Raw genomic sequence first — 21,753 nt, 5'->3', positions numbered from 1 at the left:
AGCATCTAGCGATGGAGATATAGATTCGAGCGCTCGGCTTGCAGGACGAGAAGTCCGACTCCTCTGACATCTAGCTTGGCTTGCACCCCGCGGAGCTCCTTGTTCTTGACGCCCGTGGTCAGAATTGAAAGCATCGACTAGATCCAAGAAATCCAGGACATGCTGAGAAGAAACGTGGAGGAATCATGAGGAACTTTGGCTATCCCCGGCATCTAATAAAATAATTCATTCACTCATTCATAAGCTATTTACAAGGTGCTGCTCGTGGCGGATCCATGACAGGGAACATAATTTATAAGTTTTTGTATTCTTGACAATTGACTTTTGGTATGTGTCCTTGTGAGCAAAAAAGAACGAATGGATATGAAGCAGCGCATGAAAGGCCTAAACATTGAAAGATGCCAAGGTATATCTTTTCTGGAAGTCAGTTTAGGCGGCCTCTCTTGACGAATATATACCGACAGTATGTGTTCCAAGGTATTCACATCTTGGGATGATGGTCAGTCCTAGAGTTTGCGCTGCTCTCTTTGCTCTTGCGCTTCTGGTGTCAGCAGTAGCTTCCCAGGAATGCAGAGATCTCCCACAAGGCTGCAGGGATCCTCGCGAAGGTTGCCTTTGCGCGTGCTGTCCGAATACTCCCCTATATGGTGATGCCTCAGCAGCGTATTGTGATCAGGAGGCTGTGGAAGCGTTTAAGGAGTTCTGTAGCAGGGCACGCTGTGCCTGTGTTCCATAGCTCTTAGAAAAAGCTGGACTTGAATAAATTTCCTTCGTGAATAAATTATATATTGTTCTTAAGAGTATCTGGCGATGGAGATCTAGATTCGAGCGATGAGAGTGAGAGGCACTCCTCTGGCTTGTACTGCGCGGAGGTAAGAGTATCGCTTAGAACCGAGATTGAGGAAATCTCATGAGGGATTGATCCAGGAGAAGTCACCTAGAAGAGAAGTGGAATCATGAGCAAGCGCCCAAGATCATTCCAGTACCAAAGGAGATCCAACAACAATATCACGTCAAGTTGATCCTGGAGCGCCTTGATCTGTAGTCGACGAGTAATCACTATGGATTGATTGGAAGCTATGCATCTTTGATCAATCCTTTCGACTTCATAACCCTCTTGAGCTTGGCAACGTCTTTCTTCCTCCCAACGCTTGTATAAATCTCCTCGAGCATGAGGTACGGCACTGAGTTGTGAGGATCCATAGCCAGGAGTCTCTCTGCGGCATTCTCTCCGCGAACAACATCGCGGTGGAGCTTGCAAGCGCCAAGCAGCGATCCCCACGCAATCGCATCTGGAGAAAATGGCATGTCGAGGATGAGCTCCTCGGCACTCTCCACACGCCCAGCTCGCCCAAGAACATCGATCACGGCGCAGTAGTGCTCCCTCATCGCCTTGATTCCATGGTCGCTTTGCATCGACTGGAAGAGCTCGATTCCTTCCTCCAGCAGACCACCGTGGCTGCAAGCCGAGAGAGCATTCACAAAGGATATCTCGTTTGGAGTGTGGCCCTCCAGGATCATCTTTCGAAACACCTCCAGCGCCTCGGATCCATGTCCCGTATGACCCAGAGCTTTGACAAGCGCAGTCCAAGAAGCGATGTCCAAGTCAGGCATAGACTCAAACGTTGACTTGGCCTTGTCAAGATGCCCAGATTGGGCATAAGTTGGGATCATCGAGTTCCACGACGCAGTAGTCCACTCGGGCATTCTCTTCAACACCTTCAGAGCCTCCTGAAGACGGTTGTTTTCGCAGTATCCTTGTAGAAAAGCGTTCCAAGTTACTGTGTTTCTCTCCGTCATGCTCCGAAAGGTGGCATGGAGCTTGTTGAGATTCCCAGACTTGGCAAACGAAGCGAGCATCGCAGTGCAGGAAACCACGTCTTGCTCGGGCATTTTCCGGAAGGCAAACTCGGCCTCTTTTGCCATCCCATTTTCCACGAACGACTGGATCATAATGTTCCAGGAAGTCACGTCTCGCTCGGGCATATCATCGAAAAGTTGACAGGCTTGATCGATATCCCCATTCTGAGCATAAGCTTGGATCAAAGGATTCCACGACAGCGCGTCCGTCGCTTCCATCTGATCAAACAGACACTTCATCTCTTCTAGATAATTCCCCTCGCCGTGAGCAGCCACTGCGGAGATCATGAGATTCCAGGACACAGTGTTCCTCTGCGGCATTCTCTCAAAGATCTCCCGGGCGCCGCTCAGGGATCCGTTTTGCGAGAAGCCCTGGACGACTGCGTTCCACGACACAACGTCCCTGACAAGCGCTCGATCAAATATCTTCTTCGCAGATTGCAAATGCCCGGCCTGGGCATACGCGGTGATCATTGTGTTCCAAGACACAGTGTTTCGATCGGCCATGCTCTCGAAAAGCTCCTCAGCGAGATCGAATTCTCCGTGGTGAGTGTAGAGCTGTAGCATCGTCGTGCACGTTACAACGTTTTTTCTCTCTAGAGAATCAAATACCTCCTTCGCACGATCAATATGCCCGTTCTGGGCATATGCAGCAAGGAGGATGTTCCAGGAGAAGAGATTGGGATGAGAGATCTCCTGGAATGCGGCTTGAGCGTCGGCCACGCTGCCGCATTTTCCATACATCTGGACGACGAGATTGGCGAGGTATCTGTTGTGCTTGTGCTCTCCGGCTACGAGGAATCCATGCGCGAGCCTGCCCTTGGCCAGATTCTTGGACGCCCCACACGATCGCAGCAGCGTCGCAAGCGCATCCTGATCCAGAGCCTTGGCGAACACGCCCTGCGCTGCGCAATCCGGCTGAGAATGCGCCCATCTGCGAAGAAGGCCGATCATGCATTTGCCCAAGAGCCCTAATTTATTTGGAATATGCTCTTTTCAACAGGGGTTTTGGGGGTTTTAGGGTTGTAGGCCAACATGGGGTGTCGAGTCGGATTCGTCGGCGCCGGCGCCATGGCGGAGGCGATCGCGCGGGGCTTGTCCCGAGCATCGATCGTACCGTTCTCTAGGATGATCGCAGCCGATGTGAGCGAGGCCCGGCGCCGCGTGTTTGAGCAATTGGGCGTCAAAACTGTTGAATCCAACCATGAGGTAAGCTACATTTTCCCTTCCCTCTCCAGATTGGACGGGATTCTATCTCTGATCAGGTTGCGAGCAGCAGCGATGTCATAATTCTCGCAGTGAAGCCCCAGATTGGTAAAGCTTTCTCCTTGTGCCTTTTTTCTTTTTCTTCGTATGCCTCTTTTAGTGATTCCTTGGCTGTTGGAAGAGTGCAGCTAGCATCGTCGTCAAGGATTTGAAGCCAAAGCTCACGGAAGAACACTTGCTTGTGTCGATTGCAGCAGGCGTGACTTTGGATCGCTTACAGGTATGTGTGCGACGAGTTTTTATGTCCTCTTTAGATTTTTCTGCTTTGATCCATTTCGTGGAGCTAGGAATGGGCAGGAGAGGCAAGAATCGTGAGGGTAATGCCCAACACTCCATGTCTGGTGGGAGAGACAGCCGCTGGTAACAAAAAGACTACGTTTGTGTCTGTAGACTCCGCAACTGAATCTTTTCTTCGTTTCTTGTCAGCTATGAGCCTGGGGTTGTTTGCGACGAACAAAGACGCTGATCTCGTCAAGTCGCTCTTTGAGGCGGTGGGGAAAATTCATATAGTCGACGAGAAGCTCCTCAACGCTGTGACGGGAGTAAGGTAGATCAAGTGTTTGTTCTTCATACGTTTTCTTGCCTGTTGACAGAAGAATACGTTTTTGTTGCTGTGCAGTGGTAGTGGCCCTGCTTATATCTTCCTCGTTATAGAAGCTCTTGCTGATGGCGGAGTGGCGGCTGGATTGCCAAGAAACATTGCCTTGTCACTCGCAGCACAAACGGTAAGCCTTGTCTCATCTAGATCATTGAAGTTCTTTTCTTTTATTTAACCGTATCGCAGGTTTATGGATCGGCCAAAATGGTGCTGGAAACAGGAAAGCATCCGGGATTGCTGAAAGACGAAGTAGCATCTCCTGGAGGTATTGTAAACATATATTTTTTTCTTTCTCTCTGTCTTGAATTAGTGACTTTTGGATTTGACTTTTGAAAAACAGGAACCACGATAGCAGGACTGCACGAGCTCGAGAAAGGCGGAGTTAGAGCTGCATTCATAAATGCTGTTGTTGCAGCGACTGAGAGAGGTGAAAAGCTTTCCAAGATGTGATCAAGTTAGAAATACTGTCTCTTGTGTTTTGAAAACAAACAGAACATGTTTTGCTAAAAGTTTTTCTCCAGGTCACTAGAAAAGAGAATCATAGGCCATCTTTCCAGGCAGGGTGGCGGAGATGGAAGGACGAGGGTCCCAATTCCATAAAAGTTTGGAGAAAGATCTTCTATAGATGTCGTCCGGGATTTGAGGCCAAAGCGCACGGAAGAACACATTCTTGTGTCGGCATAACTTTAGAGTAAGTGTGCGATCTTGCAGAAGTCCCCAGCTCATTGACTTGTGCGATAGAATAGGTATCAACGTGGCATTTGAAGGATTTGAGATTTTGGCAGGAGAAGCGATCAAATCTGGAGATAAAAAGGAGGCTTTCTGGATAGAAAGGAAGGTTTTCCAAGGGATTGAGTGCTCAAAATTGTCCAAAATCCTTGGATTCTAGTAGAAGAGGCGTGGCATTCTTGGCATCTATACAGTTGGAATGCTAAAATCAAGGAATTACGAAGGCCTTCCAGAGGCGAATTGGATCTAGTGCAAAGATGGCATCACAATCCGAGGTGGCCTTTAGGTTGGGCAAGGACGTACATACGTAGAGCTTGTCTTCATAGCAGCTCTCGCTCAAAACACAAGTTGCATTTTGTTCTTTCCAGAAAAAAAAAAAGAGTTTCTTTCATTTCTTAGATTTTTCTCGCTTAGCCAGCTTCCCTTTGCTTGAATCACACCACTTAGTCTCCGAGGTCTCTTAAAGAATGCCCATTTGAGGAAACATGACGATATCACGTTGACTGTGCACGTACGTAGAGAATCTCTGGTTCCAAGTCAACCCCAGTTAGACTTGTGTTGTTTCGTCATCTTCTGATATGATCTGTGCGATTCGGCATTTGCCGCAACTAGGCATCTGCAGCTCTTGCAAGAGCCCCCCAGTTATCTGGGCAAACTAGAGAGCACTGTCGGATGAGCATTTGAGATACCAAGTTAGAGGATGATGTTGGATCTTCACCTAGATCTAGATTCTAGACCCACCCCATTGCCCAAACAAATCAATCTCCTCTGTGTTGACTTGATCCACCGGTGTGAGCAAACACACACACACACACAAAAAGACATCACCCCACCTAACTGGCCCCAAAACCCATGACAATGGCGTGGATCCTTCTCCGCCCTTGAAGAGCCCAAAGAGCTCTCCTCTCCAATTGCCATAAGAATGCCCAGCTCGCGCGAGTCGAGCCCTAGGTAAGTAGGGCGATTGGAGCGCAGCGATGGAGGCCAACGGGCATCCCCACTCGCAGGTGGACGACTACTGCTTCTCGCTGGGCGGCGCGCGGCCCATCCACAGCATCCTCATTGCCAACAATGGCATGGCCGCCGTCAAGTTCATGCGCAGCGTCAGATCCTGGGCGTATGAGGCGTTTGGCGCGGAGAGGGCGGTGGTGCTCGTCGCCATGGCCACGCCCGAGGACATGAGGATCAACGCCGAGCACATCCGCATGGCCGACCAGTTCGTCGAGGTGCCCGGCGGCACCAACAACAACAACTACGCCAATGTGCAGCTCATCACCGAGGTATGATCCGGTGCTACAGCTCTCACCTTCTTCTCGCTGTGATCGTGGTGTTCTTCGCGTCTCTCCCAGGTGGCCGAGCGAGCCGGCGTGGCGGCAGTGTGGCCCGGATGGGGGCATGCTTCCGAGAATCCCGATCTTCCCAGCTCGCTCGCTGCGAGGAATATCGTGTTCTTGGGACCTCCCGCGGCGCCTATGGCTGCTCTTGGGGATAAGATCGGATCCTCGCTCATCGCGCAGGCTGCTGGAGTTCCAACGCTTCCCTGGAGTGGATCCAACGTGAGTTTATATGCGCTCGTCGTCGTCAAGTCACACTTCTTTGCTTCTTTGATCCACAGGTTGCTGTGCCGTTTGAGAGCTGTAGAGATGGGATCCCCGAGGAGCTCTACAAGCAAGCGTGCGTTTTCTCGGCCGAGGAAGCGCTGGCGATGTGCCAGAAGATTGGATACCCGGCCATGATCAAGGCGTCCTGGGGTGGCGGTGGCAAAGGGATCCGCAAGGTATTTTAGAGCTAAAACTTTCGCTTTCTTCGTGCTCTTCTTTATAGCTGAATACTGTTCCTCCTGTAGGTTCACAACGACGAAGAGGTCAAGGCTTTGTTTAAGCAAGTGCAAGGCGAAGTGCCCGGCTCGCCAATCTTTATCATGAAAGTTGCCTCTCAGGTACGTAAAGAATGAAGAACACCGTGAAAGAAAAAACTCTCTTTTTGTTTCTTCTGGTTAGTGCCGCCACTTGGAGGTCCAGCTTCTGTGTGATCAGTATGGCAATGTCGCTGCGTTGCACAGCCGTGACTGCAGCGTCCAAAGGCGCCATCAAAAGGTAAAACCAAGGGACGCATTGCTACTACACTAACGCAAACGCCATCGCAGATAATCGAAGAGGGGCCGATAACCATAGCTCCGCCCGAGACTGTGCGCCTCTTGGAGCAAGGCGCTCGAAGACTAGCACAGTGTGTCAGCTATGTTGGTGCTGCTACTGTGGAGTACCTCTACAGTATGGAGACTGGCGAGTTCCATTTTCTCGAGCTCAACCCGCGGCTACAGGTTTGTCTCGCTTATATCTTGCCTCCTCTTACCGTGTCCTTCAGGTAGAGCATCCGGTGACCGAGTGGATCGCGGAAGTTAACTTACCTGCGGCACAGCTCGCGGTTGGCATGGGGATTCCTCTTTGGAAGATACCGGGTATGTTTTGTTTTTTTTTTTCTTTACCTGTACATCGTGGGGAGCTAAAGTTGACGTAGTACTCCAGAGATCAGGCGGTTTTACGGCAAGGAAGACCAGCTCGTCCACAACCAGACTAATTGGCACGCAGCTGCTGCTGATACCGCTGTAGCTTTCGACTTCGACACAGCAGTGGCTAACAAGCCCAGGGGACATGTTGTAGCCGTGCGTGTCACTAGCGAGGATCCGGACGATGGTTTCAAGCCCACCACTGGCAAAGTGCAGGTATGTCAATATCCCTGCGTCTCTTTTTGCTTCAGACTTGTTCTGCTTTTTTCAGGAAGTGAGCTTTAGAAGCAAACCGAATATATGGGCCTATTTCTCTGTAAAGGTGCGGCAAAATCTCTTTTATCTTTTCCCTTTTCACCCTGTCCTGAGAGGCCTGTCTTGCAGTCTGGTGGTGGCATCCACGAGTTCTCCGATTCCCAGTTTGGTACGTTTCCAGTCGAGGACACACTTAATTATTGCTGATTGCTCTTGCGCCTCCTGTAGGACACGTCTTTGCGTTTGGAGAGACACGTCCGGCCGCCATTGCAAACATGGTACTTGGGCTCAAAGAGCTGCACATCCGAGGTGAAATCCATACCAACGTTGACTACACCGTCGATCTTCTTCACGTAAGCTTTTTGTAATGCATGCGGTGTGGTGTCTTGTCACTAATACTTGTGCGTTGTAGGCACCTGAGTACAAGAACAACAAGATACATACGGGCTGGCTGGACGGCCGGATTGCCATGCGTTTGCGGGCCGAGCGGCCTTTGTGGTATCTATCGGTGGTTTGTGGAGCCATTTACGTAAGTTCTCCTTGCTTTGAAAAGCATAACACCTTATCTGTGCGTTTATGTGCCAGAGAACATCAAGACTTTGTGCAGCACGAGTGTCCGAGTACATAGGCTACCTTGAGAAAGGACAAATCCCACCGAAGGTAAGCAATGCTTGCGGTTCTTCTTTACTAATCCTTTCGCTAGTTCGTCTCAACAGAACATTTCTCTCGTCAATTTTCGTACGTCGCTCAACATCGATGGCAGCAAATACACGGTAAACGGCAACCATCTTCTCTTGTTATCAATTCGCTCTCTCACTGCGTGACTGTGTGTGTGCGTGTGTGTGCGTGTGTGTGCACAGATGGAATTAACAAAAGGTGGCCCCGGGACGTACAGATTAAATATGAATAATTCTCGAGTGGAGGCCGAGGTCCACACGCTGCGAGACGGAGGTCTACTTGTCCAGGTTTGTGCTTTGTTACCGCTGCTTGTTATTGCTCATTGGATCATCCATCAGCTGGATGGGAACAGCCATGTTGTCTATGGAGAGGAGGAAGCCGCTGGAACGAGGCTACTTATTGATGGACGTACATGCTTGTTACAGGTGAGAGTTTCTTCCCCTGGTTTCTTTCTTTGTTTTTGCTGAAGCTGTGTTTGTTTGTGCAGAACGATCATGATCCGTCGCGACTGATAGCGGAGACCCCGTGCAAGCTAATGCGCTTTCTAGTGGCTGACGGTAGCCATGTTGACACCGACACACCCTATGCCGAGGTGGAAGTTATGAAAATGTGCATGCCTCTTCTTTCACCGGCTTCCGGCACAATCCACTTCAAGCATTTGGAAGCACAAGCAATGGTGGTACGTGCTACCGTCGGTTTAGTGTTTGTTATCTTGCTTTGTGTGGTTCTGTCCGTGCAGGCCGGCGATTTGATTGCGGTGCTCGACTTGGATGATCCTTCTGCTGTGAGAAAAGCAGTTCCATTTTCGGAAGGATTTCCGGCACTTGGAACTCCAATACCGGTCCCTGGAAAGGTTCATCATCGCTGTGCCTTGATCATTAATGCCTCGAACATGATACTCGCCGGTTACGAACACAACGTGGACGAGGTAAGCTGATCAGTACTTAGTCCATTTGGCTTAAGCTTTACGAGACTTTTTTGTGTGGGTTGTAGGTTGTGCAGACTCTTCTCAGTTGCTTGGACGATCCTCAGCTGCCCGTTCTTCAGTGGCAAGAATGCATTGCAGTACTCGCAAGCCGAATCCCGACCAACTTGAAAGCTCGGGTACAGTGTGGGTTTTTCATTTGAACGAGCACGCAGCTTACTGTGTTCTACACAGCTGGATCTGAAGCTGAAAGAGTACGAAGCCTCGTCTGGTAGCGAGCGAGGAGCTGCAGACTTTCCTGCCAAGGGAGTGCGGGAAGTTTTAGAGGTGAGTTCTTACGTTGTTTTTTTACGAAAGCCACCCTTCTTTGTAGGAATTCCTTGCCTCCGCAACCGATCAAGACAGGGCGACACAAGAAAGGCTTGTGGAGCCCTTGTTAACGCTAGCCAAGTCATACGAGGGGGGGCGCCGGGGTCACGCCTGCAGCATCGTAAAAGCACTCTTTGAGGAGTATTTGCTCGTCGAGGAGCATTTCAGCCAAGGCACCGGTACACAGGTGTGTATCGAGCTTCGCTCTTTTTTGAATCACGAGCTCCAAATTCTTTGCTTTGCAGGCGGACGTCATCGAAAGCCTTCGACACGTTCACAAGAAAGACCTCTGGAAGGTTGTCGATATTGTGCTCTCTCATCAGGTAATGTTTTTCCTCCTAAGAACTAAGAACGCTAAGTAACTGGAGAACACAGGGTATCAAGACTAAGAACGCCTTAATGTTACGCCTTATCGAAGCTCTCGTGTATCCTAACCCCTCCGCATACAGAGACCAACTTGTGCGTTTGGCGGCCTTGAGTGACTCAAACTACACGGAGGTACGTAAACTCCTCCTTGGTTGTGTGTAGTAACGTGGTGGTAATGCAGCTGGCGGTAAAGTCGAGCCTTCTTCTGGAACAATCTAAGTTGAGCGGAATTCGAGCAGATATTGCGCGAAGTCTATCAGAGCTGGGAATGTTTACGGAGGACGAAAACGGCTCAAAGCGATCTGGCAAGAGTGCTATCGACGAGAGAATGGAATACTGGGTTGACGCACCGGTTGCTGTGGAAGATGCTCTTGTGGCGTTGTTTGATCACGGTGACCATGGCGATCACACGTTGCAAAGGCGCGTTATCGAGACTTACATCCGAAGGCTGTATCAGGTACTTATCGTTCCTTGTTCTCTGTTTGTGTTCTTGACAAACTTGTCGGGCCTCGCAGCCATATCTAGTGAAAGGTTCAGTCCGGATGCAATGGCAGCGCTCGGCGATGCTAGCCTCGTGGCAATTCTACGAGGAAGGGCCTCTCCGGGTGGCAACAGCGGCAGAAGAAAGTGAACCAGTCAAATGGCGCGGGGCCATGGCGGTCCTCTCGTCCTTGAACACACTCTCGTCTACTGTTCGGACTGCGCTTGAAGAGTGGTTTGGTGTCACGCAGGAGACCAAGGACTCTAACCATACCCGCCTTGGCAACGTGCTCCATATTGCTCTCGTCGGGAGGAAGAACCAGATGAGTGCTCATCAAGACAGGTACATGAAGGAGCTTTTGTGCCTGTGGTGTGACACACTTAACATTTTGCAGTGGTGATGAGGGCCAGACGCAAGAAAGAGTCGAGAAGCTCGCCAAGGGACTCAAGGGTGAGACCTTGCGAGGATTGCTGCAAGCTGCCGGAGTTGGAGTTGTGAGCTGCATCATCCAAAGAGACGAAGGCAGGGGTCCAATCCGCCACTGCTTTCACTGGTCTCAGGAGACGAAATCGTATGCAGAAGACCCGCTCTACCGTCACGTCGAGGCACCTCTCTCTGGTTTCCTTGAGCTGGTATGTATAGAATCAATCCTCCCTCGTCACCCCGGAGCAACACTTTCCTTCGTTATTGCAGGACAACTTGAAGGAGCTTGGAACGATGAAGTACTCACTGTCACGGGACAGGCAATGGCATCTTTACTCTGTCCAGGAGAAGAAGGGAAAGTCGACGGTGAAGCGCACGTTTCTACGGACTTTCGTGAGGCAAACAAAGACGCTGGACGAGGATGGCACTTTTGAGAGCGTGATCAAGGCGCTCCAAGGCGCTCTGGAAGAGCTGGAAGTCGCAGAAGGAAGAGCTGAGCACGTCCATATGTACCTTTGCGTGCTGAGGCCGCAGGGAGTGAGAAGCCTGGCCTCGTCAATCGTGGTGTGGCTCGAGGCGCTGGTACACAAGATCTACGCTGCTCTTGGAACACGCATGTACCGCCTAGCCGTGCTTGCATGGGAGCTCCGGATGTCTTTGGGTGGCGAAGGCATCTGGAGAGTGGTGGTGTCTAACGCTACTGGTTACACTTGCAAGGTTGAGGTAAAAGTCTTTCTTTGCTCCTCTTGTGTCTTTGATTCACAGCTCTACATCTCTTCTTTCTTTGTGTGCTCGCAGATCTACAGGGAGGTGCGCGATCCTCTCACGAAGCAGACCGTCTATAGCTCGCCGTTTCCAGGTTGTGAGGGGCCGCTCCATGGAGTCCCGTTGTCCAAGCAGTGCAAGCCGCTGGAAGCTCTTGACTCTAGACGGCTGCTGGCCAGGAAGAACGGCACCACCTTTTGCTACGACTTCCCTCTGGTAAGTTGTGCGTGTTTCTAGCTGAGCGACGAACGAGCTTGTGTCAAACCAGGTGTTCGAGGCTGCGCTCAAGCAGTGCTGGAAGGAGTCCGGGATGGAGCTGCCCAAGGACACCACAGCGTTCTGCGCAACCGAGCTCGTGTTTCCCACGGCAAACCAGTCGTGGGACGCCACCCTGGTGGAGACGAACCGGCCCAGCGCCAGCAACGACATTGGAATGGTAGCGTGGCGTCTGGAGCTGTGCACTCCAGAGTACCCTCAGGGCCGCCACCTTATCGTGGTTTCCAACGACGTAACGCATGCCGCTGGCTCCTTCGGCCCCAAGGAGGACGCCTTCTTCAAGTGCGTCACGGACATGGCGTGCCGGGAGAAGCTCCCTCTCGTCTACCTGGCCGCCAACTCGGGTGCCCGGATCGACGTAGCCGAGGAAGTGAGGAGGAGCTTCCAGGTCGGGTGGCTGGACGACTCTCGCCCGGAGCACGGCTTCCACTACCTCTACCTCCGGCCGGACGACTACGCCAAGCTCGGCGCCTTCGTGAACTCTCACAAGCTGGAGGTGGCGGACGGACAGGTGCGCTGGGTGATCGACGATATCATCGGGCAGAAGGACGGGCTCGGCGTGGAGAACCTCTCGGGGAGCGGTGCCATCGCCAGCGCCTACTCCAAGGCATACAGGGAGACCTTCACCTTGACGTACGTCTCCGGCAAGACGGTCGGCATCGGTGCCTACCTTGCTCGTCTGGGAATGCGGTGCATCCAGCGGTTGGACCAGCCGATCATCCTCACGGGCTACTCGGCGCTCAACAAGCTCCTTGGACGAGAAGTGTACAGCTCGCAAATGCAGCTCGGGGGACCCAAGGTGATGGCGACGAACGGCGTCACGCATCTGACTGTGAGCGATGATCTCGAAGGAGTGTCCGCCATCCTCAACTGGCTGAGCTACGTCCCCAGCGTCAAAGGTGGCGGGCTTCCGTCTCGGCCCAGCGACGATCCCCCGGACAGGACAGTGGCCTACGTCCCGGAGAACAGCTGCGATCCTCGTGCCGCGGTGGCCGGAGTTTACAACTCCGAGGGTGGCGGCGGCTGGATGGGCGGTATCTTCGACAAAGGCAGCTTCACCGAGACGCTCGAGGGGTGGGCTCGGACGGTAGTGACAGGGCGTGCTCGGCTCGGGGGGATACCAGTTGGGATCATCGCGGTGGAGACGCAGACGGTCATGCAAGTGATCCCTGCGGACCCCGGACAGCTCGACTCGCAGGAGAGAGTGGTGCCGCAAGCCGGACAGGTCTGGTTCCCGGACTCGGCCTCCAAGACGGCCCAAGCCATGATCGACTTCAACAACGAGGGGCTCCCGCTCTTCATCCTGGCCAACTGGAGAGGCTTCTCGGGTGGCCAAAGAGATCTCTTTGAGGGAGTTTTGCAAGCCGGATCCACCATCGTGGAGCACCTCCGCACGTACCAGCAACCGGTGTTCGTCTACGTGCCTCGGAATGGCGAGCTTCGAGGCGGGGCCTGGGTGGTGGTGGACAGTAAGATCAATCCGGACCAAGTCGAGATGTACGCCGACAGCACGGCTAGAGCCGGGGTGCTCGAGGCCGAGGGAGTAGCCGAGATAAAGTTCCGGAGGGAGCAAATCCTCGACTCCATGAAGCGCTTGGATCCAGTACTGCCACGACTCGAGGATCCAGCAGCGGTGAGAGCTCGCCAGGACAGCCTGATTCCAGTGTACAAGCAGATCGCCCTCCGCTTCATTGATATGCACGACACGGCCTTCCGGCTGGCCGCCAAAGGGATCATCCGGCGGGTGGTGGACTGGGAGTGCTCGAGGTCTTTCTTCTACAACAGGTTGGCGAGGAGGCTGGCCCAAGAATCCGTGATACAACGTGTGCTAGCGGCTGCTGGAAGCGAGTGTAGTCACCGGGACGCGCTGGAGCTGTTGAGGCAGTGGTTCTTGACGTGGAGCAGCAGCAGCACCGGCGATGGGGATGGTTGGGCCGACGATACTCTGGTTGTGGAGTGGCTGGCCAGCAACGAGTCCAGGATCCAACGGGAGCTCCAGCAGCTCAGAGTGCAGAAAGTTTCGAGGCAGATGCTCAGTGATTGTCAAAATCGAAACGACGATCTCGAGGTGCTGCCGCAAGTTATACGGAACCTTGTTGATAAGGTAAGTTTTGTCTACCGTTTAGCTGTGCAGCTCTGATCTCCTCTTCGTCTTGCTCGTGTCAGATGGATCCTGCTGCCAGGCAAGCACTCAAGGAGCAAATTAAAGCAGCACTACTGTAAGACTTATTGCTGTTGTCATTCCTTTTCCAAGGCACGGAGGAGCTCAGCAAGGATCCCACCTCCGTTCTGATCACCTACGTGAAATTGTTTGGTTCACATTCAAATAAAGAAAAAATAAGTTCACCTGAGTTCTCAAGCCCGAGCGGCGCGTCCGTTATCATACAAGTCCGAGCTTTGTTCCACGCTCTTGCTCTTAGTTGGGGCCGAGCACAGGTAATGGAGAAGGTAGTCGTTTTAGGAGGTGGTTGTTGCTGCAAGATAGGGACTTGAGAGCGGGCATGAGCTCCCTGTTCTTCGACTGGATTGTTCTGCCAATGCAAAGCTCCTGTAACAAAGCCAACTTAGTACATGTTTCCTTCCAACTTGATACATACCAGTAAGAACTCCAAATGAGGTGTCTTCTCCAGGCACTGTGCAAGTTCATCTCCAAGGTACGAAAGTGAAACGTTGCAGACAACACCACTGATCACAACGGCCTCCACGCATTTCTGAATCAGCAGCGGCTTGTTCAACCGGAGTGCCAGCATCAGTGCTCGTGAATAACGCTTGCTTTCCAGCACATCATTGATTGCCTACACAGAAGGCAACAACAAGCTTCACATCCAGTGAGCCCGTAAAGACCAATCGTACCCCCGGTGTGACATCCACATCGAGATCAGTGGGATCAAAAACAAGGTTGTCCATTGAGTAGAGGCCTTCCGTGTAGGCAGCTGCCAAAGACCTGCCAGTTGGAGATATCCTGAGGCACTTGGTGCATATAATTGGCCTCGCTGCGTTGGTCTGTGCCCCTGGTAGTCCCTGCGCCAACTTGCCTCTAACTTGACCATCGACACCGGCCTGTCATAGTCATCGATCAGACCTACAGGACCCTCCTGCAACGTCACGCCTGCCTCCGTCAATCGGGTCCCAGAAGTGGATCTGACCACCAAGTGTTGAGCAGGCCAGTTGCTTTCCGTCCGGGCTGTAAACCACGGTGATCATGTCATGAGTGAAGGTTTCAACCCCTCAAACACATCCCACAGGCGCACGGTTTTGTCCCATGATGAGGAAGCCAAGAACTGCTGGCAAGACGTGTTAGAAAGTGGAATGGATTGTCGTGTAGGAGTACGCACATCTGTAGGAGAGGAGGCCATACCATGAACTGGTCCCTTGTGACCATTGAGGACGTCCACAAGCCGCGCTGTTTTCATGGACCAAACATATATCTAGCAAGAGCAGTAAAGCTTGAAATGAATCGAGGAAAATGAAAGTGAGTAGAAAGCGACAAGATACCTGGAATGTGTGTTCCAGCACAGATGATCTCTCCACTTTGGTCTGCAGCCAATGACACAAACTGCGTGGGTGCTGGCGTGGTGAAGGTCTTGAAGTTTCGATAGCGCATCAGATCCCATGCACGTACAGTACCACCGAGAGATGCACTCTTCATGGCATTACTTCCGCTCAAGAACAACACTGCAGTCACTGCATTTGTGTGCTATCTAGACACAATATTCCACAACTGTAACACACGAGAAAGGCATAAGCAACTGCCAAAGAAGAAAGTGATCTGGATAGCAGATGTATGCATGTAAAGTTGGGCATTTGGCAGATGCCAAGCACTCCAGATGAGAACCTGGCAACCATGATATTGAGGCCAAAGTTGGTCCTGATTGTTCTGAATAGCAACTGGCTGACCAACTGACCATGGCTGTCGAAAGTGTCTAACGACTGAACAGTTTACAAATTTTTTTTGATTAAAAATTTCTTTTTAGTAAAACCAAACTAATAAAAGTAGGAAAATCAAAGCATTAGACCAAACCAAACCAACTATTATTCATCTTTTTCAACATTTTTGGCAACTTCTTTGACATCTCTAACATCTTTTTCAACAATTACATCCTTATTTAAAAGATTTTCTTCTGCTAAATCCTTTATACCAAGAGATTCAAGATTAGCTTACATTTCTACAATCTTCATCTATTGTTGTTCGATTGCAATTTGTCCAAATTTAGGAGCTTACACAATTGTGTTAAAATTAATCTCTAGGAATTTCATTCATTTACTTTCAACACGATCTACCACTTTAGTATTATTATACACATAAACCAACTTTTTTAAGTTCAACAATTGCATCGTTTGGTTTGGATCAAATTCCAACTACTCCAATTTTGCTCATGTGGAAAAGAGTAGATTCCTTGGCTCAACACATGAAATGCTAACTTCCTAAGCTCGGGCATTTCATATCCATAAGACTCCCACCAAAACACTAGAAATTTCCTTTTTTCTTTGCTTTTCGGCAAATCCCAATTAATAACTTTTCCAATTCCTCGTTGAAACATATTGAATTGTTTATCCAACTTCTCTTCCAAATAAGTGTCCCCACCATAATAAAGTGATAAATAATTAATTCAATCACTTATTACCTTAAGATTCAAGTCTTGCTCAAGGTATGAAGGATTCAAAACATGTGCAGTATTCTGTATATAGATAGCTATGCATCATAAACCATTGAGCTTTTCATCTAAGTTAGTTTTCAACCAAGACACATTTAATTACATCAATTTTATCCACATCAAACTTGCCATCATGAGTTGCAAACTCCAATCCTTCAATCATATGACACATTACTTCATAAATTAATCCTGCTGTTGCGCCCTCACGATTAGCAAAATGTAACACCTTCAAAATAAGAACTATCATAACCAATAAAGTAGAAGCATTCTTCCAAAATTAATCATTGAGAATTGTTGTGAAAACATCTTTGGCATCCTTTGTATTATACCACTTCAATGATTCAAATTCTACATTCACTATGAATCATTGAAGGCATGGCAAAACATCTTTATACTGGAGTTGGCTAACCATAAAAAAGATGTAAGTGAATCGAGTCCTAACCACATTCGTCGTGTGGTAGTCACATGACAAGAGCCTTCCATGTTGGTGGAACAAGTCGAGCTCCCACTTGCCTTTATTGGGATGTAGAACAGGTAGCTTCCTCTCCTCCTTTCAAACAAGGCCATCGGATTCTTCCAAGTCCCCCCTCGAGAGCTGATTGGTGAATGTGTGAAACTGAGGAGTCACTAGTGATCCAAGCAAAATACCTTGCGATGCTACATCTTCCCTGACTTTCCTTGATTGCCACCACCATTGGGCACGGGAGCTGGAAGCTCTTGAGCTGGGTGGAACACCAGTGACACAGTGTGGAGAAACTATAAGCAAAGATCCCGCCCTCAATACTCTCAGTGAAGAAGATGCCATTGATAACGTTGCAGTGCACAGAGGCACAACTGCATTGCTTTGGAGCGTGAAAATCTTCACCGTGAAGTCCTTGCAACCACAGATGATCCAATTGCCATTGGGGCTCAAATCAAGGCAAGCGATCGTGTTGTGGCTGCTGGAGAAAGTGTGGAGTAGCTGGAACGCCATGAACTCCTTGAGGCACCCGGCCGTCCTCCATACCTGGAGCAGCCTGCCCATGGCAACTGCAAAGAGCAATCCATCAGGGCTAAATCTGGAGCTTAGACACATCGTTGCCATTCTCCACAGGCAGCGTCCAGCTCTGTGACAGAGATAGAGATGTGATTGCCGACTGGAGACACCAGTGTGGTGCTCCCACCACAGTGACACTGCCTGCCTAGTATAAACCCTAAATCCTTGGGCAAGACTCAAAACTTAACTAAAATAAAGAACAATTGTTTAAATATTTAGGAATTAAGTATTATTAAATCTACTATTAATTGCCAAACTTTGTGGGCTGCCAAATCTGGTAATACCCAATAAATATCACACGTCCTTCCAAAATATTTTTGTGAGGTTTAGAGTGGCCGCCTGGGCCAGGGGAGGAGGTATGAGTTACACCTGTCTGTTTGCATGGCCTAGGAGAGATAAAAACTCTCTTTTTACTGCAGCTCCTCCCAGCCATGAAGGTTCCAGGGGAAGCAGGAGAGGAGGGGCATAGATGGATGCCCATGAGCTCCAGGGTTTGTGGAGAAGTGGAGCCAGCCACTGACCAGCAGCAACAAGGAGAGGGGATCTTGAGCAGCAGGGCTGGCAATGACATTTGAGCCATGTGGAGGAGGAACCTCCACATGCAGATGGACACAAGAGCTTCATGGTTTGTGGAAAAGCAGGAGAGGAGGTGACCAACACTGCCACGGGGGTGGTTGGCAACCATCTAGCACCAAAGATGGAGGCCTAGGAGCTCTAGGATTTGTGGATGGGCATGTTGAGTTTGCCTTGCTAGACTTATGCACCATCTTTTTTGCAGAAGTTCTCACTTCTTTCCCTAGGGCTGGACTAGTAGTGGAGTGCTATGGCTAGCATTCTGGAGCAATGGAGCACCAAGTGGAGTGCCATGGGAAATTAATTGATCCAGTCTACTACTGGCACTTAGTTCTCTAGTGGGTATTTACCATTTGAATTTGTGGGTGGAGACTAGGTGCTAGGGGAGAATTGTTGGGGCATAAACCATGGACAGCAGGTGACAAAAAATGTTGCCTACTGTGGGTCTATGGCCCTCTTGCATTGCTTATCAATTTTTTTTAGGCTCTTGGAAAACTCTTGCAAGGGATTGTGTGGGCATGAGAACAACCTCTCTTGGGGTTCCTGTAGGGCATGGCTGAGTTTGCTGGTGATTGTACATGAGACTACAAAACCATTATTTCTTAGCTTGGATACTATGATTAAAATTCATTTAGACCATGCTCAAGGAGCTTAGTATTAATTAAAAAAATTAAGCACCTATATAAATCTTAAAACTCCAATATATAAATAAAGTATTTGTAATACACAGTGTGAGTGCCTGGAATATGGAAAGGGAATACAGAAATGTGCATATCAATTAGCCCAAAAACCCTAGCTTATATACAGGAGCGAGTGGTTCGGATTGAAACCAATCCGACGGCTACCAAAATCCATTACGCTAATATTAGTATACGGCATCGTAGCCGTACACTTGGCCCTCACATCATCCCCTCCTCTCGGAATAATGGAAGGCCGTCAGGGTTCTCTTGTAGATGGGCTGGGATCTGGAGGAATGTCAGGAGGAGGCATCGGCGGATCTGTAGACGGTATTAACTGCTCCTGATCCCTTTGTATGAAGCGTTTTAACCGCTGCACATGCACAATCTCCGGAGGATCGGCTTGCTGAACGTCATGCCGAACCTCATAAACTTGCGGTCCAACTTGCCGCAACACCTGATACGGTCCTTTCCACTGCGCAAGGAGCCCCTTAGATAAACCACGTACCGTAAGATGGGGAAAACGGACTAACACCAAATCATCCACTTTGTACTCCGCAGGTGGACGATGATGGGAGTTGTAGCGCCGTTGTTGTCCCACTTGTACGCGGCCTAAGTGTTCGGCAGACTCTGCTCGGACAAGTGGAAGAATGCTTGTCAAATACTGATCCCATGACCTAGCATCAGGAGCTCGTGGCAATCGCGAAGGTAAACCCAGCTCTGTTGGTAATATTGGATCATGACCATATAGAAGTTTATATGGTGAAGCACCAACAGAACTCTGCACCCCTGTGACATAGGCATACCGAAGAGACGGCAAATAACCATCCCAATCCGAATGCTGAAAGTTCACATACTTCGCAATCATCCCTTTGAATGTCCGAACGAGCCGTTCCACCAGACCGTCTGATTGTGGATGATAAGCACTCGTAAAAGTGTGGCGTATCCCCAACCGAGATGTCAAAACATGAAATACCTCAGCCATAAATGTAGGACCATTATCCGAAAGAATCCGCTCTGGACAAAAATGCTGGAACACCACTCGATTGAGGAGGAAGTATCCAACAGCAGTTGCAGAGGCGCTAGCAAGAGCACCAACTTCCACCCAACGAGTCAAGTAGTCAGAAGCAATAATAACATACTCATTGCCAGCAGTCGATCGTGGAAAAGGTCCCATAAGATCAAACGCCACCAACTCAAACGGACGGGAAACTGCAATTGACTCCAACCGTCCTTCCGCAGCACGAGGGGGAGTATTACGAGCTTGGCACCAAACGCAGCTACGCACATACCGGATAATATCACGTCGCATCTCCGGCCAATAGAAAGACCTGCGCAGCTTCTCGGTGACACGACGGTGTCCCATATGCCCACCTAGAATAGGAGAATCATGGTAGGCATGGAGAAACCGCGGAATAAACACCGAAGGCACCACCAACCGTAAATGATCATTAGGATCCGTCCCCACAAAATAAAGAAGGCCATCTTCAAGGCGATATTGAGAATGTAAATGCCGGAAAGGCAAGTCATCAGCAAGTGATGCAGGATTCTCAAACCCATCTCGAAGCCTTCGAATCCACGGCTCAATCTTTTGAGCCTCGCGAACCTCATCAAGAGAAGGTAGATCTTGCTCTGCGCCCTGTGGACATTGAACGTCAAGGACAGCAACCGCCGACGGCACAGAATCCTCATCTAGAAAATCCACAGACGCTGGAACAACAGGTTCGTCAAAAACATGAGAAGTGAGTGGAGAAGGAAGAAGAGCTCGAGAAAGGGCATCAGCATCAGCCATAGAACTCCCTGGGCGATGAACAACATCGAAATTATATATCTGAAGCTTCAAAGCCCATCGAGCCGTACGACCAACCAGGTTCTTCTGCTTCAATAACGAAGTAACAGCAGCATGGTCACCTTCAAGTAACGTCCGAGAACCATGTAGATATGCATGAAGTTTCTTGAAACCCCAGACTGCTGCTAAACACTCCTTCTCCGTCGTGGAGTAGTTCATCTCCGCTGGTTGTAATGTACGGCTTATGTATGCAATGGGATGGCGCTGACCAGGCACACTCGAGCTCTCTTGCATCAACACACCTCCAAGACCAATGTCAGAAGCATCCACGCGCAAAATAAAAGGTCGAGTGTAGTCAGGATATGCCAAAACCGGAGGAGTCGTCAATAACTCTTTGAGATCCATGAACGCCCGCTCACAATCCGGAGACCAGATGAAAGATGACGTTGATGACTTCAGCAACGCTTGCAATGGTGTAGTGCGATCGGAAAGATGATCCACAAAACGACCGAGATACTGCACCTTACCCAAAAAGCGCTGCACATCATTCACACATTTCGGAGTAGGGAACTTTAGAACAGCCACAAGTTTGTCAGGATCAACTTGCAAACCCTCACGAGAAATACGGTACCCAAGATAAGTTGTGTCCTTGGACCCAAACACGCACTTTGACCGCTTCAGCTTTAAACCAACCTCACGTAGCCGATCCAACACTTTACAAACATCACGAACGTGCTCCTCCCACGTCCCCTCCGAGTGGATCAAAACATCATCAATGAAGTCAGCAGTCACTTCCGGCATATCGCAAAGAACCTCGTCCATCATCCGCTGGAAAGTTGCGGGAGCATTGTTCAAACCAAACGGCATCACCAAGAACTCATACAAACCAAATGGTGTACGAAAAGCAGTCTTAGGAATATCTTCTTCGGCCATCGGTACTTGCCAATACCCAGAAGCAAGATCTAGCTTGGTGAACCAATGACTTCGCCCCAGACGATCTAAGAGATCAGCAGTGTGAGGAAGAGGATACACATCTGGGATCGTCACTTCGTTTAACGGGCGATAGTCGATGCAGAAACGAATACTCCCATCAGGCTTCGTCACAAGATGAGGTTCACATGCCCAAGGACTCCGCGACTTCCGAATAACACCCTTCTCCAGCATTTTCTTGACGTTGGCTCGTAAAATCTTGATCTCCTTAGGTGACCGACGACGAACAGGAACCTTGATTGGACGAGCATCCCCGGTTGGAATCGGATGACGTGTGGCAATCTTGGCCCCAGACGATAGGTCAAATTCAAAGAGATCAGAATACTCCTTCATGAGCCGGTCAACTGCTGCAACACAAAGATCGTCGGAGGGATCGGAAAAGGGAAAAGCAGAACAAGATGGAAACACAGGAGGAAATAGTGGGGGAACAAAAGTAATGGAAGCAGAGGTAGAAGTAAAGGGACGAAGAGGTATGGAAGTGAGAGGAATGGATGAAACATAAGGAAGTAGACAAGGGGGAAAAACCTCAAAGTCAC

At 49.9% G+C, this 21,753-nt stretch overlaps 3 protein-coding genes and 1 pseudogene across 4 annotated transcripts; 2 read left to right on the top strand and 2 right to left on the bottom strand.

Annotated features, from left to right (window-relative positions):
- Window positions 1-1,077: 1,077 nt before the first annotated feature.
- Window positions 1,078-2,427, bottom strand: LOC112341395 (pentatricopeptide repeat-containing protein At4g02750-like). Its single transcript, XM_024661402.1, has one exon. It carries the CDS (start codon window positions 2,425-2,427, stop codon window positions 1,078-1,080), a length of 1,350 nt encoding a protein of 449 aa, XP_024517170.1.
- Window positions 2,428-2,858: 431 nt separating this feature from the next.
- Window positions 2,859-4,244, top strand: LOC9630237 (pyrroline-5-carboxylate reductase). The gene is made up of 8 exons (XM_002987541.2): window positions 2,859-3,069; window positions 3,126-3,174; window positions 3,255-3,346; window positions 3,414-3,486; window positions 3,553-3,673; window positions 3,746-3,851; window positions 3,911-3,989; window positions 4,065-4,244. Exons 1-8 carry the CDS (start codon window positions 2,896-2,898, stop codon window positions 4,172-4,174), a joined length of 804 nt encoding a protein of 267 aa, XP_002987587.1. The 5' UTR covers window positions 2,859-2,895; the 3' UTR covers window positions 4,175-4,244.
- A 745-nt stretch (window positions 4,245-4,989) lies between these two features.
- LOC9629767 (acetyl-CoA carboxylase 1) lies at window positions 4,990-13,852 on the top strand. Of its 2 annotated transcripts, XM_002987540.2 has the most exons (30): window positions 4,992-5,733; window positions 5,803-6,009; window positions 6,069-6,230; window positions 6,300-6,392; window positions 6,454-6,549; window positions 6,600-6,773; window positions 6,818-6,911; window positions 6,979-7,175; window positions 7,231-7,281; window positions 7,344-7,383; window positions 7,443-7,567; window positions 7,627-7,743; window positions 7,800-7,874; window positions 7,931-7,987; window positions 8,075-8,179; window positions 8,231-8,317; window positions 8,380-8,571; window positions 8,632-8,820; window positions 8,886-8,996; window positions 9,052-9,144; window positions 9,191-9,373; window positions 9,432-9,509; window positions 9,562-9,684; window positions 9,734-10,009; window positions 10,068-10,375; window positions 10,428-10,665; window positions 10,727-11,179; window positions 11,255-11,437; window positions 11,490-13,601; window positions 13,664-13,852. In XM_002987540.2, exons 1-30 carry the CDS (start codon window positions 5,431-5,433, stop codon window positions 13,718-13,720), a joined length of 6,579 nt encoding a protein of 2,192 aa, XP_002987586.1. In that variant the 5' UTR covers window positions 4,992-5,430; the 3' UTR covers window positions 13,721-13,852. The 2 variants fall into 2 exon arrangements, with proteins under 2 accessions (XP_024517141.1, XP_002987586.1); XM_024661373.1 differs by having other exon boundaries at window positions 4,990-5,733; window positions 8,075-8,317.
- A 61-nt stretch (window positions 13,853-13,913) lies between these two features.
- LOC9630236 lies at window positions 13,914-17,227 on the bottom strand (annotated as a pseudogene).
- Between the last annotated feature and the right edge of the window lie 4,526 nt (window positions 17,228-21,753).

The sequence above is a fragment of the Selaginella moellendorffii genome, unplaced genomic scaffold, assembly GCF_000143415.4.
Source record: "Selaginella moellendorffii unplaced genomic scaffold, v1.0 SELMOscaffold_82, whole genome shotgun sequence".
Lineage (NCBI taxonomy): Eukaryota > Viridiplantae > Streptophyta > Lycopodiopsida > Selaginellales > Selaginellaceae > Selaginella > Selaginella moellendorffii.
The sequence above is the reverse complement of the archived record's forward strand: the minus strand, read 5'-3'. Positions and strand labels throughout refer to the sequence as shown.

Bases quoted from the DNA above. Each gene is read 5' to 3' on its own strand.
- LOC9630237 (XM_002987541.2), top strand. From the start codon at position 2,896: ATGGGGTGTCGAGTCGGATTCGTCGGCGCCGGCGCCATGGCGGAGGCG. The intron at 3,487-3,552 runs GTAACAAAAAGA...GTTTCTTGTCAG, and splicing joins GGTGGGAGAGACAGCCGCTG to CTATGAGCCTGGGGTTGTTT. The intron at 3,990-4,064 runs GTATTGTAAACA...TTTGAAAAACAG, and splicing joins CGAAGTAGCATCTCCTGGAG to GAACCACGATAGCAGGACTG.
- LOC9629767 (XM_024661373.1), top strand. From the start codon at position 5,431: ATGGAGGCCAACGGGCATCCCCACTCGCAGGTGGACGACTACTGCTTC. The intron at 7,568-7,626 runs GTAAGCTTTTTG...TGTGCGTTGTAG, and splicing joins ACACCGTCGATCTTCTTCAC to GCACCTGAGTACAAGAACAA. The intron at 9,510-9,561 runs GTAATGTTTTTC...TGGAGAACACAG, and splicing joins ATATTGTGCTCTCTCATCAG to GGTATCAAGACTAAGAACGC.
- LOC112341395 (XM_024661402.1), bottom strand. From the start codon at position 2,427: ATGCTACAGCTCTACACTCACCACGGAGAATTCGATCTCGCTGAGGAG.